Below are 26,850 nucleotides of genomic sequence, written 5' to 3' on the forward strand. Positions count from 1 at the left end.
GGGATGAGCTATAGGAGTACGGGATCATTGTAATGGTTGGAATGGAATAAATGCAACAGTATCAAACCCATCAAACATATGGAAACCACACGTTTCGACTCTGTTCCTTTTAATTCCATTCCAGCCATTACAATGAGCCCACCCTCTTATGGCCACCAGCCTCCACTGGTGTGTGTGGATGTTGCAGGTAAAGCTATAACAATGTGATAACATTGTGTCTAATGCGACTGGTGCGAATAGAGGAGGGAGCGCGAAGTGGATTTGGAATAGTAGGCTGCTGGCGCCGAAGCGCTGGATAAGGCTCTTTGATTTTACCTGGATAATTTTCCCTGGGTGCTACTGCTAATACATCAAAATAGCTCATCTAATCGGGCAAATCCTTCTTTAACATCAGGTAGGTTAATGGAGAAGAGTTGTTTCAATAAACTTTGACCAAGGAAGCCAAGTGCTGGATCTCTGGATAACGGAAAAGCGCGTTGGGAAATGTGACACTTGTTTGATTATTCAAATTCGGTCAACACAGTTGCCTAGCGTGTTTGATATAAAAAGTTGATTCAATCAAAATAGGAGGAGGACTCTTACAATGAGCAAAGTTATCAGCACCACATTTTCTGTGTTTTTTTGTTGTTTTTGTTTCGTTGATCTGTGGCATATTCATTAAGACGATTGTGTTGCAAAACGTTCTCAAACGGAAGCAAAATGAATATAAAGGGGCGGGACAAACATGAATTTGTCCAATAGAAACTATCGATTTCGTTGCTAAACCCAATTTTTTGGACTAATATTTTACACGCCTGGTTTGGTCATGCACTTGCATTGTGCTGTTGTAGCCCACGGGGCATGAAAACTTCGCGTGAGGAAGGGAGACACGATGGCACGTTGCATGGGAAGGAATCGGTCAGAGTTGATCGTTTGCCTGTTCGGGGCTTCTATAGTGGGATATTATATTTTTAACAGGCATAATAATCCAGGTGACATAGGTGGAACAAGTCTAAGAGAAGTTCCCATTGAGCAAGATATTGAAAATGAATTGCTTAAAAAGCCTGTTTATGACAAACCGCCGTTGGATTTAAATGCCTTAGGAGAACTGGGCAGAGCTGTCAAATTGAACCTCGTTGGAGAGGAGAAGAAAAAAGAAGAGGAAAGTATTAAGAAGCACCAGATTAATACCTATGTGAGTGATATGATATCTCTCCACCGCAGCCTACCTGAAAGATGGAATCCTCTGTAAGTTGACAGTGAGTTTCAGTGTGTTGTTTATGATATTTTTCCAGCATTCGTCTTGTGATGTAAGAGTGTTATAAAGCTTTTCAAAAATATGACTGACTAAATAAGTGTTGTACATGTAACAGTATAACTTTAGACCGTCCCCTCGCCCATACTCGGGCGCGAAACGCTATTTAGCGCGCACTACCGCTAACTAAGCTAGCCGTTTCACATCCGTTACACTCACCCCCCTTTTGACCTTCCTCCTTTTCCGCAGCAACCAGTGATCCGGTTCACGGCACCAATGTAACAGTATAACTTTAGACCGTCCCTCCGCCCATACCCGGGCGCGAACCAGGGACCCTCTGTACACATCAACAACAGTCACCCTCGAAGCATCGTTACCCATCGCTCCACAAAAGTCACGGCCCTTGCAGAGCAAAGGGAACTACTACTTCAAGGTCTCAGAGCGATGGGTAACCGCTAACTAAGCTAGCCGTTTCACATCCGTTACATACAGGCCTACCCTCAGGGGCAACATGCACTCCAAAAATCTGAGGGGAAAAATCTGAGGGGGGCGGTCTCGAGAGAAGCTAGAATTTTCATTTATCAAACATCCGAAACAGATTTTTTTCAGCAATCTAGACATAATCATTGTCGTTAAATCTGTGAAACATATCCAAGCATACCTGTGCATTCATGGATGCCAAGGGAAGCCACCCACCCCCCCCCACACACCAAAAAACATATACAATTATTTATCTTTTGTCTTTTCATAATTTTCCTTCAATTCATAGCATTGAATGCAGGGGAAGCCAGCAAACATTTGGCCTCCCATGTTAAAAAAAGTATAAAATAATAGCTAATCAGTGTTGAGCTAAACTGAGTGAGCTCATCTGTGAATGGTCCTGGCACACCAAAAAAAAGTGTAAAGGGAAGCCAGTTTGGATTTGGCTTCACTCCTATCGCATCGCATCGAGATAAATACATCATTGACAGAAAAAACCTGAATTATTGCAACTCATTGTGTTGTTGTCCACCCTTGGCTAGTTAGTTAGCTAAAATCGTCCTTTTCCTAAATTAGCCATGGATGGAGTTAGGGATTTGGACTTTTACTTAGTTCTCCGTACTGGCCAATGACAATAACAGCGATTCTGATCCAAACATAAATTCATACATTGTTGTGCCCCTGGACTGAGAGGATGGAAGTTCAATATCTAGCTAGATGTAGAAGGCTAATGTTAACCAGCTAAAGTTGCCCATGAAAGGAAGTTAGGCTAGCAAGCCAGCATTTTAGCCAGATAGCCAAGGACAAAAAAAATAAAAGCGTGTACTGTATGACAGTCATAGACCGTTTCGTCAACATGAAAGAGGATGATGTCATTGGCATTTCTCTACTACTATGGTGAGTCAACATGTTTTTTCTACCTGTTGCACACACACGCATAAATTAGAACCATGGACAGCCACATCATATTTAGCTTACATTGATTGGACTAAATAGTTTTTTATACCTTTTTGTTGTCATTGTATTAGACTAAGTATAGGTGATTTGTTGAGATGTTGAAATGGGGCTGGAAGAGTGGAGGCAGCTCCTGTTTTCTTTGTGACTTGCGGTAACTCTCCATGGTTCTAAATCAATAGTTGTTTAGTAGTCAAAAATGTTGGAAACTATAACTTGCTTGACCATGCTGCAGGTAATGTAACCGTTCCGGTGCTCGACGTCGCCGGTCTACTAATCACCGCCCCCCGACAACCATCATTATGCACACCTGCTCCCCATCGTTATGCACACCTGCTCCCCATCGTTATGCACACCTGCTCCCCATCGTTATGCACACCTGCTCCCCATCGTTATGCACACCTGCTCCCCATTGTTATGCACACCTGCTCCCCATCGTTACGCACACCTGTTCCCCATCGTTACGCACAACTGCTCCCCATCGTTACGCACACCTGCTCCCCATCGTTACGCACACCTGCTCCCCATCGTTACGCACACCTGCTCCCCATTGTTACGCACACCTGCTCCCCATCGTTATGCACACCTGCTCCCCATTGTTATGCACACCTGCTCCCCATCACTATGCACACCTGCTCCCCATCGTTATGCACACCTGCTCCCCATCGTTATGCACACCTGCTTCCCATCGTTATGCACACCTGCTCCCCATCGTTACGCACACCTGCTCCCCATCGTTGTGCACACCTGCTCCCCATCGTTGTGCACACCTGCTCCCCATCGTTATGCACACCTGCTCCCCATCGTTATGCACACCTGCTCCCCATCGTTATGCACACCTGCTCCCCATCGTTATGCACACCTGCTCCCCATCGTTATGCACACCTGCTCCCCATCGTTACGCACAACTGGACCTCATCATAGAATAGAATAAAATAGAATAGAATAAAACTTTATTGTCCATCCAGGATGGAAATGTTTCTTTGGCATCACGTTCCATTAAAAGGATCACAAACACATACATTCTCACATCAGACACATTTAAACCAGTCAGTCCATCATGTTGCATCCACTACCAACATAGAGGACATTAATACATTCACTCACAACTGATCACTGTGCCAACTGCACTAGATAGATCAGTACATATACCGATACAATTTACTTTGCATTTAGTAGTCCAACAGCACAAGGAACGAATGAATGTTTGAACACGTTCTGCTTGACCGTGGGCCTTCTGAAGCGCCGGCCAGAGGGAAGCCTCTTGAACTGAGGGTGGGAGGGGTCGCCAACGACAGCCCGTGCCTTCTTTTTGGTTGCCTTGTGGAACAGAATGCTCAAATGTGCCTATGGTCGACCAATTACTTTTCTGGCTGTGTTTGCTATTCTGGTCAGTTTGCTTTTGCTCATCACACTCAGATTACCATACCAGACTGTTACATTGAACGTGAGGATGCTCTCCACCAGCTCAGATTACCATACCAGACTGTCACATTGAACGTGAGGATGCTCTCCACCAGCTCAGATTACCATACCAGACTGTCACATTGAACGTGAGGATGCTCTCCACCAGCTCAGATTACCATACCAGACTGTCACATTGAACGTGAGGATGCTCTCCACCAGCTCACATTACCATACCAGACTGTCATATTGAACGTGAGGATGCTCTCTACCAGCTCAGATTACCATACCAGACTGTCACATTGAACGCGAGGATGCTCTCCAGCAGCTCAGATTACCATACCAGACCGTCACATTGAACGTGAGGATGCTCTCCACCAGCTCAGATTACCATACCAGACTGTCCCCATCTGACGTAGCATCTTTTTTTAAATAGTCCTACCAGATCCATGTCATCCGCGTACTTGAAAAGGCTCACATTGTTTCCTTGGGTCTTCATTTCATTAGTGTAGATAGAGAACAACAACGGTGAAAGTACACACCCCTGGGGCGCCCCTGTGTTCAGGGTCAGTTCATCAGAGAGGGCCCCATTCATGAAGTCCTTGATCCAACCTGCAAGGCCTCCGTTGACATTCAGGTCCAGTAGTCGTTTCAGCAGTGTGTGTATTTGCATGGTCTTTAAAGCTGAACTAAAATAAGTAAATAAAATGTGTGCATATGATTTTGCATGTTGAAGGTGACTTGCCACCATTTTCACTAAGGTCAGTGTAGCATCTTCAGTCCCCCTCTATGCCTTAGAGGCAAATTGTAATGGGTCCAGTTGATCTGCTATGGACAGGGTAAGGTGCTTACTAACAACCCTTTCCATGCATTGGGCCAGAAGGGGTGTGAGGGCCATAGGTTAAAAGTAATTTGGTGATTTGGCTCCTGACTTCTTAGGCACCGGTACAATGGTCGACACCTTCCAGGAGTTTGGCACTGTTCATGTGCTCAGCAGGAGTTGAAACAGCCGTGTGAAAACTCCCTTCAGTTGGTCGGCGCAGACCTTCAGTACTTTGCCCCGTAGTCCTCCTGGGCCCGGTGCTTTGTGTGGCTTAATATTTGACAAGCAAGAGGCCCCCTCGTTCTTTGTTATCTGGACAGGAGAGGATTTGGGGATGCCGTCACATATTTGTTTACATTCGTCTTTAATGCTTGTTTTGGATTGCCTGTACAGAACCTCTGCTCCACTTTATCCTTGACGTCCTTTTTTGGTTTCCACATTTTTGCCCTGAATTCATTTTCTTTCTCCTTTACAGCATCAGTATCCCTTTTCAGGAATGCAAACTTCCTTTCACTGAGGCACATTTTCAAGTCCTTAGACACCCAGGGCTTGTTGTTGGAAAATACTCTGACAGTTTTTGTGTTAATGACAGTATCCTCACAGAACTGGATGTATGATGTAATACAATACTGTATGTCAACTCATGGGGATCCCTGCACGAGTCAAAGAACACAATCCTTGATCTCCTCCCTACTCTCCTCTGTCCATACATGAATGGATTTCTTATCAGGTTTTTCGCATTTCATCTGCTGCCTGTATCTCGGTAGAAGATGGATAACGTTATGGTCTGATTTCCCGATGGGTACTGTGCACACTGCATTGTATGCGTTCTCTACGTTGCCATAACACTGGTCCAGGATGAGAGTTGAGCAAGTTGGTCAGGTGACATACTGTTGCAGAGTGGGGAGATGTGCAGAAAAGGGAGAGTGTGTAGTAAAATCCCCAAGCACAAATACTGGCTGGTCAGTTGATCGTGAAAGCACAGCACAGCACTGAAACAGTGTGTTATCCTGTCAGCAGCTTCCTTATTGTTAGGTCCACATAGACCAGAATAATGGTAATTTGTCCAAACTCGTGTGGTAGATAGAATGGCCTGAATGATACAACGAGAATCTCATAGTCTCTTGTAAACACTTGTTCAATCACATTACACTGCGTGGCCCAAGTATTATCTACAAAGATACATAGCCCCCCGCCTATTGATACATAGCCCCCCGCCTATTGATACATAGCCCCCGCCTATTGATACATAGCCCCCGCCTATTGATACATAGCCCCCGCCTATTGATACATAGCCCCCGCCTATTGATACATAGCCCCCGCCTATTGATATATAGCCCCCGCCTATTGATACATAGCCCCCTGCCTATTGATACATAGCCCCCGCCTATTGATACATAGCCCCCGCCTATTGATACATAGCCCCCGCCTATTGATACATAGCCCCCGCCTATTGATATATAGCCCCCGCCTATTGATACATAGCCTCCTGCCTATTGATACATAGCCCCCGCCTATTGATACATAGCCCCCGCCTATTGATATATAGCCCCCTGCCTATTGATACATAGCCCCTGCCTATTGATACATAGCCCCCGCCTATTGATACATAGCCCCCTGCCTATTGATACATAGCCCCCGCCTATTGATATATAGCCCCCTGCCTATTGATACATAGCCCCCGCCTATTGATATATAGCCCCTGCCTATTGATACATAGCCCCCTGCCTATTGATATATAGCCCCCTGCCTATTGATATATAGCCCCCTGCCTATTGATACATAGCCCCCTGCCTATTGATATATAGCCCCCTGCCTATTGATACATAGCCCCCTGCCTATTGATACATAGCCCCCTGCCTATTGATACATAGCCCCCTGCCTATTGATACATAGCCCCCGCCTATTGATACATAGCCCCCGCCTATTGATATATAGCCCCCTGCCTATTGATACATAGCCCCCTGCCTATTGATACATAGCCCCCTGCCTATTGATACATAGCCCCCTGCCTATTGATACATAGCCCCCGCCTATTGATATATAGCCCCCTGCCTATTGATACATAGCCCCCTGCCTATTGATACATAGCCCCCTGCCTATTGATACATAGCCCCCTGCCTATTGATACATAGCCCCCTGCCTATTGATACATAGCCCCCGCCTATTGATATATAGCCCCCTGCCTATTGATACATAGCCCCCTGCCTATTGATACATAGCCCCCTGCCTATTGATACATAGCCCCCGCCTATTGATACATAGCCCCCTGCCTATTGATATATAGCCCCCTGCCTATTGATACATAGCCCCCTGCCTATTGATACATAGCCCCCTGCCTATTGATACATAGCCCCCGCCTATTGATACATAGCCCCCGCCTATTGATATATAGCCCCCTGCCTATTGATACATAGCCCCCTGCCTATTGATACATAGCCCCCTGCCTATTGATATATAGCCCCCTGCCTATTGATATATAGCCCCCTGCCTATTGATATATAGCCCCCTGCCTATTGATATATAGCCCCTGCCTATTGATATATAGCCCCTGCCTATTGATACATAGCCCCCTGCCTATTGATATATAGCCCCCTGCCTATTGATATATAGCCCCCTGCCTATTGATACATAGCCCCCTGCCTATTGATACATAGCCCCCTGCCTATTGATACATAGCCCCCGCCTATTGATACATAGCCCCCTGCCTATTGATACATAGCCCCCTGCCTATTGATATATAGCCCCCTGCCTATTGATATATAGCCCCCTGCCTATTGATATATAGCCCCCTGCCTATTGATATATAGCCCCCTGCCTATTGATACATAGCCCCCGCCTATTGATACATAGCCCCCCTGCCTATTGATACATAGCCCCCTGCCTATTGATATATAGCCCCCTGCCTATTGATATATAGCCCCCCTGCCTATTGATACATAGCCCCCTGCCTATTGATATATAGCCCCCTGCCTATTGATATATAGCCCCCTGCCTATTGATACATAGCCCCCCTGCCTATTGATACATAGCCCCCTGCCTATTGATATATAGCCCCCTGCCTATTGATATATAGTCCCCCGCCTATTGATACATAGCCTCCCCCCTTTTGATTTATGTGACGCTGTTTTGTCTCCATCTGCTCTAATAACAGTGTATCCATTAACGTTCACATAAACATTGTCCTGCTTGAGCCACATTTCTGTAAAGCAGATTAAATGACTTCTCCTAAAGTCCTCTTCAAATGTAGCCCTTGCCGTTAACTCTCCCGGTTTGTTATTTAATGACCGCACATTTGACAGGGTGGTCACCGGGAGCAGGTGATGGCTTCCGTAGTCTGTTCCTGACGCCACCTTTTGAACCTCGCTTCTTCTTAGTTTTCCTTTTGAACCTCGCTTCTTCTTAGTTTTCCTTTTGAACCTCGCTTCTTCTTAGTTTTCCTTTTGAACCTCGCTTCTTCTTAGTTTTCCTTTTGAACCTCGCTTCTTCTTAGTTTTCCTTTTGAACCTCGCTTCTTCTTAGTTTTCCTTTTGAACCTCGCTTCTTCTTAGTTTTCCTTTTGAACCTCGCTTCTTCTTAGTTTTCCTTTTGAACCTCGCTTCTTCTTAGTTTTCCTTTTGAACCTCGCTTCTTCTTAGTTTTCCTTTTGAACCTCGCTTCTTCTTAGTTTTCCTTTTGAACCTCGCTTCTTCTTAGTTTTCCTTTTGAACCTCGCTTCTTCTTAGTTTTCCTTTTGAACCTCGCTTCTTCTTAGTTTTCCTTTTGAACCTCGCTTCTTCTTAGTTTTCCTTTTGAACCTCGCTTCTTCTTAGTTTTCCTTTTGAACCTCGCTTCTTCTTAGTTTTCCTTTTGAACCTCGCTTCTTCTTAGTTTTCCTTTTGAACCTCGCTTCTTCTTAGTTTTCCCTTTGAACCTCGCTTCTTCTTAGTTTTCCTTTTGAACCTCACTTCTTCTTAGTTTTCCTTTTGAACCTCGCTTCTTCTTAGTTTTCCTTTTGAACCTCGCTTCTTCTTAGTTTTCCTTTTGAACCTCGCTTCTTCTTAGTTTTCCTTTTGAACCTCGCTTCTTCTTAGTTTTCCTTTTGAACCTCGCTTCTTCTTAGTTTTCCTTTTGAACCTCGCTTCTTCTTAGTTTTCCCTTTGAACTTTGCAGAACAACCATCAGGCAAGGCAATGCTGTTTTGGATAGTGTGATCTTTATCTGGGAAAGAGAGCAGAAACTCACGGGAGTAGGTGATGGTGGTTGATTTACTCACTGAATCCATTCAACCTCCGGTAGTGATTGTAAAGTTTTCCGCATATTACAGCGATTAGGATTAAGATCGTTACACATGGTACATACAATCCACTTTCAAACTTGCGACGTACTTGGATTTAGACTAAACAAAACGATATTGAACGATATAACTAGAAACAAAAAAACAATGAATTCAGGTGAGCTCAGGGTCTGGCAGCAGTACCGCAACCCTTTCATCGCCTTGATTACTCGCCCTTTATTTAGTCCTCTGTCATCAGGATGGTTTGTGGTCATGTTCAGTACGCTTCTCCTGTTTTGATTATCTGCCTTGTTATTTTATTAAACTCACCTGCCTCCCTGTATCCATTAAATCAAATCAAATTTTATTTACATTTACATTACATCATTTACATTTAAGTCATTTAGCAGACGCTCTTATTTGTCACATACACATGGTTAGCAGATGTTAATGCGAGTGTAGCGAAATGCTTGTGCTTCTAGTTCCGACAATGCAGTGATAACCAACAAGTAATCTAACTAACAATTCCAAAACTACTGTCTTATACACACAAGTGTAAGGGGAAAAAGAATATGTACATAAAGATATATGAATGAGTGATGGTACAGAGCGGCATAGGCAAGATGCAGTAGATGGTATCGAGTACAGTATATACATATGAGATGAGTATGTAAACAAAGTGGCATAGTTAAAGTGGCTAGTGATACATGTATTACATAAAGATGCAGTAGATGATATAGAGTACAGAATATACGTATACATATGAGATGAATAATGTAGGGTATGTAAACATTATATTAGGTAGCATTGTTTAAAGTGGCTAGTGATATATTTTACATCAATTCCCATTATTAAAGTGGCTGGAGTTGAGTCAGTGTGTTGGCAGCAACCACTCAATGTTAGTGGTGGCTGTTTAACTGTCTGATGGCCTTGAGATAGAAGCTGTTTTTCAGTCTCTCGGTCCCAGCTTTGATGCACCTGTACTGACCATTACAGATTTATAGCCTGAAATGGCTTCCTTGTAGCTAGTTAGGGAAAATATCTTGGAAAGCTAAAGCCCCCCCCCCCCCATAAAATAAATGTAACTGGACAAACCTGAGGGGGCATGTGCCCCCTGTGACCCCTATGGGCATGACGCCTCTGTCTACACTCCAATAACCCATAGTGGCTAACGCTTCACTCCTCAGCTCAAGATGATTTGTTGATTTTATGCCACATTGAAACAGCTCAAGATGATTTTATGCCCCCTTGCCCAGTTCTAAATGCCGAAATCGGACAAGATAAAGCTATATTTTGTCATGTTCGATAAAGTCACTGACAAAGCTCGTACAGCTGTTCCTTTTGAGTTTCCTATAGGGCAAGAAATTAAGTCTCAAATGACTTAGTGCCATTTTAGCCATGCACAAACAATAAAGTCTTGCCGCCATATCTGACACAGCCAAGCACAATGGTAACCAACAACAGTAACCAACAACAGTAACCAACAACAGTAACCAACAACAAATAACTGATTTCCTTTCTTCTTCTCCAGTTGTAAGGACCTGGGCCTACAGTGTATTCAGACCCCTTGACTTGTTCCACATTTTGTTACGTTACAGCCTTATTCTAAAATGGATTTTTAAAAATGTCCCCTCATCAATTTACACACAATACCCCATAATGACAAAGCGGAAACAGGTTTTTAGATATTTTGCAAATGCATTAAAAATACAAAAACCGAAATACCTTATTTACATTTTAAATATTCAGACCCTTTACTATGAGACTCGACATTGAGCTCAGTTGCGTCCTGTTTCCCATTGATCACCCTTGAGAAGTTTCTACAACATCATTGGAGTCCACCTGTGGTAAATTAAATTGATTGGACATGATTTGGAAGTCATACACCTGTCTATATAAGGTCCCACAGTTGACAGTGCCTGTCAGAGCAAAAACCAAGTCATGAGGTCGAAGGAATTGTCCGGAGAGCTCAGAGAAAGGATTGTGTCGAGGGGCAGATCTGGGGATCGGTACCAACAAATATCTGCAGCATTGAAGGTCCCCAAGAACACAGTGGCCTCCATCATTCTTAAATGGAAGAAGTTTGGAACCAGCAAAACTCTTCCTAGAGCTGGTCGCCCGGCCAAACTCCGCAATTGGGGGAGAAGGGACTTAGTCAGGGAGGTGACCAAGAACCCGATAGTCACTGACAGAGATCCAGAGTTCTTCTGTGGAGATGGGAGAAACTTCCAGAAGGACAACGACCTCTGCAGCACTCCACCAATCAGGCCATTATGGTAGAGTGGCCAGACTGAAGCCACTCCTCAGTAAAAGGCATATGACAGCCCGATTGGAGTTGCCAAAAGGCAAATCAAATCAAATCAAATTTTATTTGTCACATACACATGGTTAGCAGATGTTAATGCGAGTGTAGCGAAATGCTTGTGCTTCTAGTTCCGACAATGCAGTGATAACCAACAAGTAATCTAACTAACAATTCCAAAACTACTGTCTTATACACAGTGTAAGGGGATAAGGAACATGTACATAAGGATATATGAATGAGTGATGGTACAGAGCAGCATACAGTAGATGGTATTGAGTACAGTATATACATATGAGATGAGTGTGTAGACAAAGTAAACAAAGTGGCATAGTTAAAGTGGCTAGTGATACATGTGTTACATAAGGATGCAGTCGATGATGTAGAGTACAGTATATACATATGCATATGAGATTAATAATGTAGGGTAAGTAACATTATATAAGGTAGCATTGTTTAAAGTGGCTAGTGATATATTTACATCATTTCCCATCAATTCCCATTATTAAAATGGCTGGAGTTGGGTCAGTGTCAATGACAGTGTGTTGGCAGCAGCCACTCAGTGTTAGTGGTGGCTGTTTAACAATCAAATGTAGACCTAAAGACTCTCAGACCAGAAACAAGATTCTCTGGTCTGATGAATCCAAATATTCTTAAACTCTTTGGCCTGAATGCCAAGCGTCACGTCTGGAGGAAAGCTGGCACCATCCCTACGGTGAAGCAGGGTGGTGGCAGCATCATGCTGTGGGGATATTTTTCATTGGCAGGGACTGTGAGACTAGTCAGGATCGAGGGAGAGATAAACGGAGCAAAGTACAGAGAGATCCTTGATGAAAACCTGCTCCAGAGCTCTCAGAACCTCAGACTGGAGTGAAGGTTCACCTTCCAATAGGACAACGACCCTAAGCACACTGCCAAGACAATGCAGGAGTGGCTTCGGGACAAGTTTGAATGTCCTTGAGTGGCCGAACTTGAACCCAATTAAACATCTCTGCGGAGACCCGGAAATAGCTGTGCAGCGACGCTCCTCATCCAACCTGACTGAGCTTAAGAGTATTTGCAGAGAAGAATGGGAGAAACTCCCCAAATACAGGTGTTTTTTAAATGTATTTTACCTAGGAGGCTGATGTCTCCTGAGGGGAAAAGGTGTTGTTGTGACCTTTTCGCAACTGTCTTGGAGTTTTTGGACCATGATAGTTTGTTGGTGATGTGGATACCAAGGAACTTGAATCCCTCGACCTGCTTCACTACAGCATCGTTGATGTGATTGGCGGCCTGTTCAGCCCTCCAAATTCTAATTTTCAGTGACGGCCTAGGAACAGTGGGTTAACTGCCTGTTCAGAGGCAGAACAACAGATTTGTACCTTGTCAGCTCAGGGGTTTGAACTTGCAACCTTCCGGTTACTAGTCCAACTCTCTAACCACTAGGCTACCCTGCCTCCCCGCCAAGCTTGTAGCATCATACCCAAGAAATCGCTGCCTAAGGTGCTTTAACAAAGTACTGAGTAAATGGTCTGAATAATTATGTAAATGTGATATTTCAGTTTAAAGAAATTTTGGTCTTTTGACCAATAAGATCAGCTCTGAAAACGATCTGATGTGAAAAGATCAGAATTGAGTTGTCTGTCTAATTTCAGCTTTAAACACTTTGAATACTGGCCCAGATCTATTATCTTTGGTACCAGCCCTGTTTGTGCTCTAATTCCACTCCTTGTCATGCCAATGACAATCAAATTAAATTGTATTTGTCACATGCGCCGAATACAATAGGTGTAGACCTTACTGTGAAATGCTTACTTACGAGCCCTTAACCAACAATGCAGTTCAAGAAAGAGTTAAGAGAATATTTACTAAATAAACTAAAGTTAAAAAATTAATAAAAAGTAACACAATAAAATAACAATAACGAGGCTGTATACAGCGAGTACCGGTACAGAGTCAATGTGCAGGGGTACAGGTTAGTCTAGGTAATTTGTACATCTAGGTAGGGGTAAAGTGACTATGCATAGATAATAAACAGCGAGACGCAGCAGTGTAGAACAAAGGGGGAGGTGTCAATGTAAATAGTCCGGGTGGCCATTTGATTAATTAATTGTTCAGCAGTCTTATGGCTTGGGGGTAGAAGCTGTTAATGAGCCTTTTGGACCTAGACTTGGCACTCCAGGACCGCTTGCCGTGCGGTAGCAGAGAGAACAGTCTATGACTAGGGTGACTGGAGTCTTTGACAATTCTTTGGGCCTTACTCTGCCACTGCCTAGTATAGAGGTCCTGCATGGCAGGAAGCTTGGCCCCAGTGTTGTACTGAGCCGTACGCACTAACCTCTATAGCGCCTTACGGTCGGATGCCTAGCAGTTGCCGCAGTTGCCATACCAGACGGTGATGCAACCGGTCAGTATGCCCTCAGGGGTTCAGCTGTATAACGTTTTGAGGATCTGGGGACCCATGCCAAATCTTTTCAGTCTCCTGACAGGAAAAGGTGTTGTCGTGACCTCTTTGCGACTGCCTTGGAGTGTTTGGACCATGATAGTTTGTTGGTGATGTGGATACCAAGGAACTTGAATCTCTCGACCTGCTCCACTACAGCCTTGTCGATGTGAATGGGGGCGTGTTCAGCCCTCCTTTTCTTGTAGTCCACGATCAGCTCATTTGACTTGCTCACGTTGAGGTAAAGGTTGTTGTCATGGCACCACACTGCCAGGTCTCTGAACTTTTCCCTATATGTTGTCTCATCGTTGTCGGTGATCAAGCCTACCACTTTTGTGTCGTCAGCAAACTTAATGATGGTGTTGGAGTTGTGCTTGGCCAAGCAGTCATGGGTGAACAGGGTAAACTGGAGGGACTAAGCACGCACCCCTGAGGGGCCCCCATGTTGAGGATCAGTGTGGCAGATGTGTTGTTGCCTACCCTTACTGCCTGGGGTGGCCCGTCAGGAAGTCTAGGATCCAGTTGCAGGGGGAGGTGTTTAGTCCCAGGGTCCTTAGCGTAGTGATGAGCTTTGTTGGCACTATGGTGTTGAACACTGTGCTGTAGTCAATGAACAGCATTCTCACATAGGTGTTCCTTTTGTCCAGTTGGGAAAGGGCAGTGTGGAGTGCGAGTGAGATTGCGTCGTCTGTGGATCTGTTGGTGCGGTATGCGAATTGGAGTGGGTCTAGGGTTTCCAGCATAATGGTGTTGATGTGAGCCATGACCAGCCTTTCAAAGCACTTCATGGCTACTGATGTGAGTGCTACGGGGTGGTAGTTATTTAGGCAGGTTACTCACTTTCTTGAGTGCAGGGACTATGGTGGTATGCTTGAAACATGTAGGTATTTCAGACTTGGTCAGGGAGAGGTTGAAGACTCTTCCCAGTTGGTCCGCGCATGCTATGAGTACATGTCCTGGTAATCTGTATTCTATATGATTCAATTTTAGTCCTGTATTGAAGCTTTACCTGTTTGATGGTTCGTCTGAGGGCATAGCGGGATTTCTTGTAAGCGTCCGGATTAGTGTCCGACCCCTTGAAAGCGGCAGCTCTAGCCTTTAGCTCGGTGCGGATGTTGCCTGTAATCCATGGCTTCTGGTTGAGATACAGTGCCTTGCGAAAGTATTCGGCCCCCTTGAACTTTGCGACCTTTTGCCACCTTTTGCCATTTCAGGCTTCAAACATAAAGATATAAAACTGTATTTTTTGTGAAGAATCAACAAGTAGGACACAATCATGAAGTGGAACGACATTTATTGGATATTTCAAACTTTTTTAACAAATCAAAAACTGAAAAATTGGGCGTGCAAAATTATTCAGCCCCTTTACTTTCAGTGCAGCAAACTCTCTCCAGAAGTTCAGTGAGGATCTCTGAATGATCAAATGTTGACCTAAATGACTAATGATGATAAATACAATCCACCTGTGTGTAATCAAGTCTCCGTATAAATGCACCTGCACTGTGATAGTCTCAGAGGTCCGTTAAAAGCGCAGAGAGCATCATGAAGAACAAGGAACACACCAGGCAGGTCCGAGATACTATTGTGAAGAAGTTTAAAGCCGGATTTGGATACAAAAAGATTTCCCAAGCTTTAAACATCCCAAGGAGCACTGTGCAAGCGATAATATTGAAATGGAAGGAGTATCAGACCACTGCAAATCTACCAAGACCTGGCCGTCCCTCTAAACTTTCAGCTCATACAAGGAGAAGACTGATCAGAGATGCAGCCAAGAGGCCCATGATCACTCTGGATGAACTGCAGAGATCTACAGCTGAGGTGGGACACTCTGTCCATAGGACAACAATCAGTCGTATATTGCACAAATCTGGCCTTTATTGAAGTGGCAAGAAGAAAGCCATTTCTTAAAGATATCCATAAAAAGTGTTGTTTAAAGTTTGCTACAAGCCACCCGGGAGACACACCAAACATGTGGAAGAAGGTGCTCTGGTCAGATGAAACCAAAATTGAACTTTTTGGCAACAATGCAAAACGTTATGTTTGGCGTAAAAGCAACACAGCGCATCACCCTGCACACACCATCCCCACTGTCAAACATGGTGGTGGCAGCATCATGGTTCGGGCCTGCTTTTCTTCAGCAGGGACAGGGAAGATGGTTAGAATTGATGGGAAGATGGATGGAGCCAAATACAGGACCATTCTGGAAGAAACCCTGATGGAGTCTGCAAAAGACCTGAGACTGGGACGGAGATTTGTCTTCCAACAAGACAATGATCCAAAACATAAAGCAAAATCTACAATGGAATGGTTCAAAAATAAACATATCCAGGTGTTAGAATGGCCAAGTCAAAGTCCAGACCTGAATCCAATCGAGAATCTGTGGAAAGAACTGAAAACTGCTGTTCACAAATGCTCTCCATCCAACCTCACTGAGCTCGAGCTGTTTCGCAAGGAGGAATGGGAAAAAAATTCAGTCTCTCGGTGTGCAAAACTGATAGAGACATACCCCAAGCGACATACAGCTGTAATCGCAGAAAAAGGTGGCGCTACAAAGTATTAACTTAAGGGGGCTGAATAATTTTGTACGCCCAATTTTTCAGTTTTTGATTTGTTAAAAAAGTTTGAAATATCCAATAAATGTCGTTCCACTTCAGGATTGTGTCCCACTTGTTGTTGATTCTTCACAAAAAAATACAGTTTTATATCTTTGTTTGAAGCCTGAAATGTGGCAAAAGGTCGCAAAGTTCAAGGGGGCCGAATACTTTCGCAAGGCACTGTATGTATATACTGTCACGCCTTTGTCTTAGTATTTTGTGTTTTCTTTAATTATTTGTTCAGGCCAGGGTGTGACATGGGGTTATTGTATTGTCGTATTGGTTTTTTTGTAGGCATTGGGATTGTGGTTGATTAAGGGTGTGTCTAGTATAGGCTTGGCTGCCTGAGGCGGTTCTCAATCAGTCAGGTGATTCTTGTTGTCTCTGATGGGGAACCGTATTTAGGTAGCCTGGGTTTCACTTTGTATTTCGTGGGTGATTGTTCCTGTCTCTGTGTAGTGTTCACCAGATAGGCTGTATTAGGTTTTTCGTTCCGTTTGTTGTTTTTGTATTTACTTAGTTATTTCATGTATCGTCATTCTCTTCATTAAAGAACATGAGTAACAACCACGCTGCATTTCGGTCCGACTCTCTTTCGACAAACGAAGAACGCCTTTACATATAAGGTCCATGTGGGACGACATCATCGATGAAACTTATTGATGAAGCCGGTGACTGAGGTGGTATACTCCTCAATGCCATTGGAACATATTGCAGTCTGTGCTAGCAAAACAGTCCTGTAGCGTAGCATCTGCGTCTTCTGACCACTTCCGTATTGAGCGAGTCACTGGTACTTCCTGCTTTAGTAGTTTTTTTCCACTTGTAAGCAGGAATCAGGAGGATAGAATTATGGTCAGATTTGCTAAATGGAGGGCGAGGGAGAGCTTTTTATGTGTCTCTGTGTGTGGAGTAAAGGTGGTCTAGAGTTTTTTCCTTTTGGTTGCGCACGTGGCATGCTGGTAGAAATGAGGTAAAACTGATTTAAGTTTGCCTGTATTAAAGTCCCCGGCCACTAGGCACGCCACTTCTGGATGTTTGCTTATGGCCTCATACAACTTGTTGAGTGCGGTCTTAGTGCCAGCATTGGTTTATGATGGTAAATAGACGGTTACTAAAAATATAAATGAAAACCCTCTTTGTAGATAGTGTGGTCTACAGCTTATCATGAGGTACTCTACCTCAGGCGAGCAATACCTCGAGACTTCCTTACTATTAGACTCCGTGCACCAGCTATTATTGACAAAGAAACACACCCCACGCCTCATCTTACCAGACGTAGATGTTCTGTCGGGCCGATTAACGGAAAACCCAGCCAACTGTACATTATCCATGTTGTCGTTCAGCCGCAATTTGGTGAAACATAAGATATTACAGTTTTTAATGCCCCGTTGGCAGGATATTCTCGAACGAAGATCATCCAGTTTATTTTCCAGTGATTTCAAGTTAGCCAGTAGAAATGGATGTTAGAGGTGGGTTACTACCGTAGCACAGTTGGTTGGGAGCCCATAAAACGGCAGCCATCCCCTCCAGTGCCATTCTCAACCATTGAGTGCCAATGAGTGGCATGATGGCACAAACGGGTCTGGGATCAGGCTACAGATCGATAACAAGTGATATGTTTCTCTCTTCTCCAGTTGTAAGGACCTGAAGTATGACTACAGGAGGTTGCCATCTACCTCAGTGGTGATTGCCTTCTACAATGAGGCATGGTCCACGCTGCTACGCACTGTCCACAGTGTCCTGGAGACATCACCTAACTTACTGCTACGAGAGGTGGTGCTGGTGGACGACTATAGTGACAGAGGTACAATCATAGACATACATGGCATGCATGTGCTGATCCCGGATCAGGTCCTCCCTGTCCATGCAATTTGTGTTAATTGTGATTTCAAAAGCCAAAATCTTAGATCAGCACTCCTACTCTGAGACCCTGATGGACAGACAGGCTTGGCTAGAGTAGACATGATATGCCATTCTGCCTGTCAAAGCAAATGAGAGACAATATCTGATGAATATGACATTCAATATGTTAAGGTCACAGGTTTAGTGCACAGTTTTTGCTCTGTACTGAAAGTGCTCTTTCTTGAAAATTTGACTTCTGACAGGCAACGTTTTTTGTAGACTAATGAACAAAATACAAAATACAGTTTTTGAGTGAACTATCCCATTGAATACATTTCAATCATTTTGAATGCCAGTTGGTAAACATGCAGCCTTGCCCATCGGTCACTATTTAACCCTCTCATGACGAAGTATTGGCCAAGTGAGTCACTGGAAATATTTTATAAGATTTCTGTCAAGCAGTTGGTTGTATTATTTAATTAATTACCAATTAACCACAAAGTTCAGGCACACCTATTAGCTGAACCACGCTGTGGTAACATAACACATACCTACATTTCTTTGTCAGTCGAGGAAATGTACAATCTTGCTTTCCATCAATCATGAAATGTAAACAGCAGCCCTTTTTGTTCCACCGCAGCTCATTTGAAGGAGCCGTTGGAAAACTACATCTCCAGCTTGAAGAAGGTGCGTCTGATCCGGGCCAGGAAGAGGGAGGGCCTGGTACGGGCCAGGCTCCTGGGGGCCTCCATTGCCACGGGTGACGTGCTGACCTTCCTGGACTGCCACTGTGAATGTCACGAGGGCTGGCTGGAGCCCCTGCTCCACAGGTGAGAAACCCCATAGCAGGCCAGGTGAGGACTGCTCTTCTTCAGTCTAATTGTGGGACTGTAGTACAGTAGTGCCTCCCTCCATTCATTCTACCTTGCAGTTGTACGCATCATGCTGCTGTGGATATGTATAGCTACATGAACTATTTTCCCCACTAATCCTCTTTTTCACCAATCCCAAACCTGTAATCTTGCCTATTTAAATAAAGGTTAAATATTTTTTTCATTTTTATAATCTTGTTATACTGCAACCCCCTGACGCCTGCCGCCAAGCCTGTTATAACCCTGTTATAACCCTGTTATACTGCAACCCCCTGCAACCTGTCGCCAAGCCTGTTATAACCCTGTTATAACCCTATTATACTGCTGCAACCTGCCGCCAAGCCTGTTATAACCCTGTTATAACCCTGTTATAACCCTGTTATACTGCAACCCCTTGCTACCTGCAGCCAACCCTCTTATAACCCTGTTACACTGCAACCCCCTGCTACCTGCCGCCAACCCTGTTATAACCCTGTTATAACCCTGTTATATTGCAACTCCCTGCTACCTGCCACCAACCCTGTTTAAATCCTGTTATAGGGTGACCCTCTTCTACCTGCCACCCAACCTTGTTATAACCCTGTTACACTGCAACCCCCTGCTACCTGCAGCCAACCCTGTTATAACCCTGTTATAACCCTGTTATACTGCTGCAACTAGCCGCCAAGCCTGTTATAACCCTGTTATAACCCTGTTATACTGCAACCCCCTGCTACCTGTCGACAAGCCTGTTATAACCCTGTTATAACCCTGTTATACTGCTGCAACCTGCCGCCAAGCCTGTTATAACCCTGTTACACTGCAACCCCCTGCTACCTGTCGCCAAGCCTGTTATAACCCTGTTATAACCCTGTTATACTGCTACAACCTACCGCCAAGCCTGTTATAACCCTGTTATAACCCTGTTATACTGCAACCCCTTGCTACCTGCAGCCAACCCTCTTATAACCCTGTTACACTGCAACCCCCTGCTACCTGCCGCCAACCCTGTTATAACCCTGTTATAACCCTGTTATAACCCTGTTATATTGCAACTCCCTGCTACCTGCCACCAACCCTGTTTAAATCCTGTTATAGGGTGACCCTCTTCTACCTGCCACCCAACCTTGTTATAACCCTGTTACACTGCAACCCCCTGCTACCTGTCGCCAACCCTGTTATAACCCTGTTATAACCCTGTTATAACCCTGTTATAGGGTGAACCCCTGCTACCTGCTGCCCAACCCTGTTATTATCCTGTTATAACCCTGTTATAGGGTGAACCCCTGCTACCTGCCGCCAACCCTGTTATAACCCTGTTATAGGGTGAACCCCTAATACCTGCTGCCCAACCCTGTTATTATCCTGTTATAACCCTGTTATACTGCAACCCCTTGCTACCTGCAGCCAACCCTGTTATAACCCTGTTATACTGCAACCCCCTGCTACCTGCAGCCAACCCTGTTATAACCCTGTTATACTGCAACCCCCTGCTACCTGTCACCAACCCTGTTATAACCCTGTTATAGGGTGACCCCCTGCTACCTGTCACCAACCCTGTTATAACCCTGTTATACTGCAACCCCCTGCTACCAGTCACCAACCCTGTTATAACCCTGTTATAGGGTGACCCCCTACCTGTCACCAAACCCTGTTATTATAAACCCTGTTATAACCCTGTTATAGGGTGACCCCCTGCTACCTGTCACCAACCCTGTTATAACCCTGTTATAGGGTGACCCCCTGCTTCCTGTCACCAACCCTGTTATAATCCTGTTATAACCCTTTTATAGGGAGACCCCCTGCTACCTGTCACCAACCCTGTTATAACACTGTTACACTGCAACCCCCTGCTACCAGTCGCCAACCCTGTTATAACCCTGTTATATGGTGAACCCCTGCTACCTGCTGCCCAACCCTGTTATAACCCTGTTATAACCCTGTTATAGGGTGAACCCCTGCTGCCTGCTGCCCAACCCTGTTATAACCCTGTTATAGGGTGAACCCCTGCTACCTGTCACCAACCCTGTTATAACCCTGTTATAACCCTGTTATAACCCTGTTACACTGCAACCTCCCATGTTTACTTCTGCATTCTTCTCCTTTTCCTCCCAGGATAAAGGAGAAGCCATCGGCTGTGGTCTGTCCCGTCATCGATGTCATTGACTGGAACACTTTTCAGTATCTAGGCAACTCTAGGGAACCCCATATCGGAGGATTTGATTGGCGGCTGGTCTTCACCTGGCACCTGGTGCCAGAGTACGAGCAGAAACACAGACGCTCTGCCATCGATGTCATCAGGTCTGTGGTACCCTAAAATCCCCAGTGTATCGGAGTGAGAAATAGTCCAATCCTAAACAAACTATCAAGATGTACTTTAAAATGACATGCATATTATTAGAGATCAACAATTGTTAAAGACACCATATACTGTATAATTGATGATAATTATGGAACACGTTTTGAAGATCTGCTCTGTAAGCTGTGTGTGTTTTGATCTCAGGTCTCCTACGATGGCTGGAGGGCTGTTTGCTGTCAGTAAGAACTATTTCCATTACCTGGGAACGTATGACACAGGCATGGAGGTGTGGGGAGGAGAGAACCTAGAGTTCTCATTCAGGGTGAGTGTGTGTGAGAGAGAGAGAGAGTTTGTGAGCATAGTGTCTGAGCAACAAAGTGTGTGTGTGTGTGTGTGTGTGTGTGTGTGTGTGTGTGTGTGTGTGTGTGTGTGTGTGTGTGTGTGTGTGTGTGTGTGTGTGTGTGTGTGTGTGTGTGTGTGTGTGTGTGTGTGTGTGTGTGTGTAGGTAAGAGTGTGTGTGAGCGACAGTGTGTGTGAGATTGTGTGTACTTTGTGTGATCTGTGTGTACTTTGTGTGATCTTTGTGTGATACGTGTGTACTTTGTGTGATCTGTGTGTACTTTGTGTGATCTGTGTGTACTTTGTGTGATCTGTGTGTACTTTGTGTGATCTGTGTGTACTTTGTGTGATCTGTGTGTACTTTGTGTGATCTGTGTGTACTTTGTGTGATCTGTGTGTACTTTGTGTGATATGTGTGTACTTTGTGTGATCTGTGTGTACTTTGTGTGATATGTGTGTGTTTGCAGGACTCTATGCTGTTTATCCATGGCTTCTTTCTGACATTGCTGTCATAAGTTAAAAACTCACTGGAATCCTGTAACGGATGGTCACCATATCGTTGTGAAATATGTGTGGTGATTCACTATACACTGAGTTTTACAAAACATTAAGAACACCTTCCTAATATTGAGTTGCACAGGGATGCTGGCCCATGCTGACTTCAATGCTTCCCAAAGTTGTGTCAAGTTGGCTGGATGTCCTCTGGGTGGTGGACCATTCTTGATACACACAGGAAACTGTTGAGTGGAAAAAGACATACACACAATCCATATCCCAATTGACTCAAGACTTAAAAATCCTTCTTTAATCTGTTTCCTCCCTTTCATCCACACTGATTGAAGTGAATTTACAAGTGACATCAATCAGGGATCATAGCTTTCACCTGGATTCACCTAATCAAAATCACGTTAAAGAACTCTGGACCAAACTTTCTCACAGTCAATAAAGTTTCCCATTTTGAAGAATTGAAACCAGCATCGAGCTCATGTTTTTCTTGATAATGTTACTTCCTGTGAGATAGAAAACAAAACCGCCACAACAGAACTCCCTCCCATTTTAAAAAGACACAAGGCTGTTCATTGTGCTGCCTGATTGAATCATGGTGTGTAGCTAATAATGTTCTCGTGTTGCTCCTGCTGTTGTTGTTCTTTAGATCTGGCAGTGTGGGGGCAGCCTGGAGATCCACCCCTGCTCCCACGTGGGCCACGTCTTCCCCAAGAAGGCCCCCTACACGCGGAGCAAGGCCCTGGCCAACAGCGTGCGTGCTGCCGAGGTCTGGATGGACGAGTACAAGGAGTTGTACTACCACCGTAACCCCCACGCTCGCCTGGTAGGCCAGCCCTGAACAGGGAATAGAAAAATGTGTGACTGCAGAGTTTGAAAGTTTATGGTGCTGAGATTGTTGGTTAGGATCTGTAGGGGAGGTGGTAATATTGTGCAGGCACAGCTTTAAAAGTATTGATCAAATGCCCTCATGCCTTTCCCTGACTGTAGACTAGAGGCCTATCAGAATGATTGATTAATCACATCTTTTCACCTCTGAGGACACACACCGCTCCCCGCGGGCTGCTCTGTAAATGCTCTCCTGATTGAGTGACACTTGTGATGCATTAGGACGTAAGGGACACCCGAGGGGACACTCCGTAAGGTGTGAGATTACCATCGAGAGGCACAGCTCAGTGAGTCAGAGACGCTCCGTCCTGGGAAAACCCAAGTGCCAGGTTGCCAACAGGTTCAAATAAAAGAACATGTTTCCATATAAGCTCAATCAGGCACAGCTGAGGTGTCACAATGAAACCAACAAAATAGTTGCAAAAGTGCAAAGGCCGCTCATCTGGCACTTGAAGGAGGCTAAAGCAAACCCTAAAAGGGTTTGAACCGAGGCCTGCCAGGGTACCATGTGTCATTAAAGGGAATGGCCTTCTGGACTGAACACAGATCAGATGGCACTCATCTCTCTGAGAGGAGGTGGATGTGCTAACTGCCAAGTGAGAAGTGCAAGGCAGAACACTATCCGCTGCACAAACACCCATTCTCACTCACTCACTCACTCACTCACTCACTCACTCACTCACTCACTCACTCACTCACTCACTCACTCACTCAGTCTCTCTCTCTCTCTCTCTCTCTCTCTCTCACTCACTCACTCACTCACTCACTCACTCACTCACTCACTCACTCACTCACTCACTCACTCACTCTCACTCTCACTCACTCACTCACTCACTCACTCAGTCTCTTGTTTCCTCTGTCTTTTTCTGACCCACTATCACTTTGTCTTTCTCTTCCTCTGCCACATCTCTCTTTCTTACATTTACATACATTTAACTCATTTAGCAGACGCTCTTATCCAGAGCGACTTACAACTTTCTCTAGCTCTTTCGCTCTCTTTCTTTCTCTCTCCTCTCTCTTTCTCTAGCTCTTTCTTTCTCTCCTCTTGTTCTCTTTCACTGTCTCTCTCTCCAATATTCTTCTCTCTTTCTCTCTCTGCTCTGTTTGTTGGAGGTTTACTAACAGAAGTCAAATGTATTAGACTTTGATTTCTGCCTGTTATTCAGAAGGGGAATATGCCATTCTGCCAATTTTCAGTAGTACACAATATGAGACAATTGCTCTCAAGAATCTAGTGACTCGTGTTGATAAAGCTTTTGTCAAGCAATGTGATGTTTTCTAATATCTCTCAGTATGTACTTGTTGTTTCCTGTTCAACTTTTAATTCACACCAGTTGAAACCTGCCTATCACTACTTGTAGCAGAAGTGAGTAGGGTTGCAAAATTTCCCTACATTACCAAAATTCCTTGGTTTTCCAGAAATGTGCTTATTCCCCTCATGCTAATTCCACCCCTCCCCCGTCTCCCCATGACTGATCACTTCCTTCTCTTGGGTCTAAATAAATTGATGAGCAACCAATTAGAGCTGTGTTCAGGCGTGCTGCTCGCATCCATCATCCTGAGGCATTGCTCACCCCCCTCCAACAGGGGCTTGACTCCAAACAGATGTTCCTCTGTGGACCATAGCTCACACCTAACAACCCCTCTGGAGTGGTAAAACACAGTAAACCACCATGCAGAAATTAGAAATGCTAATGATGATATTAGAATTCTGTGGATGGTGCTGTGGACTGTAACATTTATTTGTGTTAACTGCTCTAGGGTAGGGGGCAGCATTTGGAACTTTGTATGAAAAGCATGCCCAAATTAAATGGCCTGCTACTCGGGCAGATTTGGATAGAAAACCATCTCAAGTTTCCAAAACTGTTAAAATAGTGTATGTGAGTATAACATAACTGATTTGGCAGGTGAAAAGTAGTTTTGTAGTTTTCTATTCTATGCCATTTCAGTATCCATTGACTTAGGACTCAAATTGCAGTTCCCATGCCTTCCACTAGATGTCAACAGTCTTTAGAAATTGTTTCAGGCTTGTAATTTGATAAATGAGGGAGTAAGACCAGTCTGAATGAATGGAACCGACCGTGTCACAGAGCTTTTTCATGCACAATCCCAAGAGAGTGCCTTTCTTATTTACCTTTGATATTGACAACATTATTGCTTCTACACCTGCATTGCTTGCTGTTTGGTGTTTTAGGCTGGGTTTCTGTACAGCACTTTGAGATATCAGCTGATGTATTAAGGGCGATATAAATAAATTTGTTTTGATTTGATTTAGGCTATAAAAAAACCTGAGGATTGAATATAAACATCGTTTGACATGTTTCTATGAACTTTACGGATACGATTTGTTTGTTTTTTGACTGCGTTTGAGCCTGTGGATTACTGAAGAAAACATGCGAACAAAACTGAGGTTTTTGGATATAAAGAGACTTTATCGAACAAAAGGAACATTTATTGAGTAAATGAGTGTCTTCTGAGTGCAAACATATGAAGATCATCAACGGTAAAGGATTAATTTTATCTCTATTTCTGACTAATCGTAAGGTATGCTTTCGCCGTAAAGCTTTTTTTGAAATCTGACACCGTGGTTGGGATTCACAAGAAGTTAATCTAAACCTATGTAAATATGTTTTGTTTTCTGAATTTCTATAATGAGTATTTCTGCAATCTCACTTGATGTTGGCCAGGTGGGATGCCAGCGTCCCACATACCCTAGAGAGGTTGCTTAAAGGGATCAATCACACACAAATTGTAGCATTTTGTTTATTAGTCCACTGTTAATACAATCCCCCAAAATGTTGCATGTCAAGTTTTCAAGATACAGAGCAGTAGAGAGCACACACTGATGATTATGCATGTTTTAAGTGAACTCTCCTTTAATAGTGACCAGGATGCAGGATGCAGTGGTTCACAGGCAGGTGGAAGTGATTATGTGTGATTTGGGGTTGTGTGCAACAGAAGAGGAGTGTGAGAGAGAGAGAGATGTAAACATTTTGAAAAACCATATATGGTGCTGTTGTCTGTCATTGCACACAATATACCCAGAGACTCAAACAGACAGGAAGTCGGTTTCACATTTGATTTCTGAACTCATATCAGCATTGGCTCAAAATAAATACCCTTTTATGATGCACAATCCTTCTAATAAGATGTTTACATTTCAGGTAAAGAATAAGTTCTGTCTTAGCCTGAAATCCAGAAGCTGTTTTTCTAACATTCTACTCTGTGTCATGTTTAGCATGGCAAGGAGTGGAATGATAACTGGTACCCAGGCTAGTCCTGTCTATGCTTATAGAAGACTCTAGTTCATAAATTGGAAAGAAATGTGTAACTAAAGGTTCTTGTGCTGTTGTTGTTGTTGTTGTCAGGAGGCCTTTGGGGATGTGACAGACAGGAGGAAGCTCAGGACCCAGTTAGGATGTAAGGACTTCAAGTGGTACCTGGAGAACATCTATCCTGATATCCACGTTCCTGAGGACAGGCCTGGGACGTTTGGAATGGTGAGGAGAATGCTGCCATTTTGTCTCCAGGGACAAATTCATTTGGCAAATGGAAACAGACTGAAACTATCTGAACTTGTCCTGTAAGAAAAGCTTGTTATCGTTTACCTATACTACGGTGTGCCTTAATGAACCTCACATTGGCACCACATGAAC

General features: G+C 44.2%; 1 protein-coding gene across 1 annotated transcript in view; it reads left to right on the forward strand.

Moving 5' to 3' along the window:
• The first annotated feature begins 411 nt into the window (after window positions 1–411).
• The window catches only part of LOC124043263 (polypeptide N-acetylgalactosaminyltransferase 12-like), a 32,106-nt gene continuing 5,667 nt past the window's right edge, over window positions 412–26,850 (forward strand). Inside the window, exons 1-7 of the mRNA XM_046361649.1 lie at window positions 412–1,227; window positions 18,106–18,275; window positions 18,954–19,143; window positions 21,280–21,465; window positions 21,668–21,785; window positions 22,956–23,132; window positions 26,563–26,694. Coding sequence (XP_046217605.1) covers window positions 872–1,227; window positions 18,106–18,275; window positions 18,954–19,143; window positions 21,280–21,465; window positions 21,668–21,785; window positions 22,956–23,132; window positions 26,563–26,694 — 1,329 coding nt within the window. The 5' untranslated portion in view covers window positions 412–871. The remainder of the gene's footprint in view (window positions 1,228–18,105; window positions 18,276–18,953; window positions 19,144–21,279; window positions 21,466–21,667; window positions 21,786–22,955; window positions 23,133–26,562; window positions 26,695–26,850) is intronic.

This window comes from Oncorhynchus gorbuscha, linkage group LG09 (assembly GCF_021184085.1).
Source record: "Oncorhynchus gorbuscha isolate QuinsamMale2020 ecotype Even-year linkage group LG09, OgorEven_v1.0, whole genome shotgun sequence".
NCBI classification, from domain to species: Eukaryota; Metazoa; Chordata; class Actinopteri; order Salmoniformes; family Salmonidae; genus Oncorhynchus; species Oncorhynchus gorbuscha.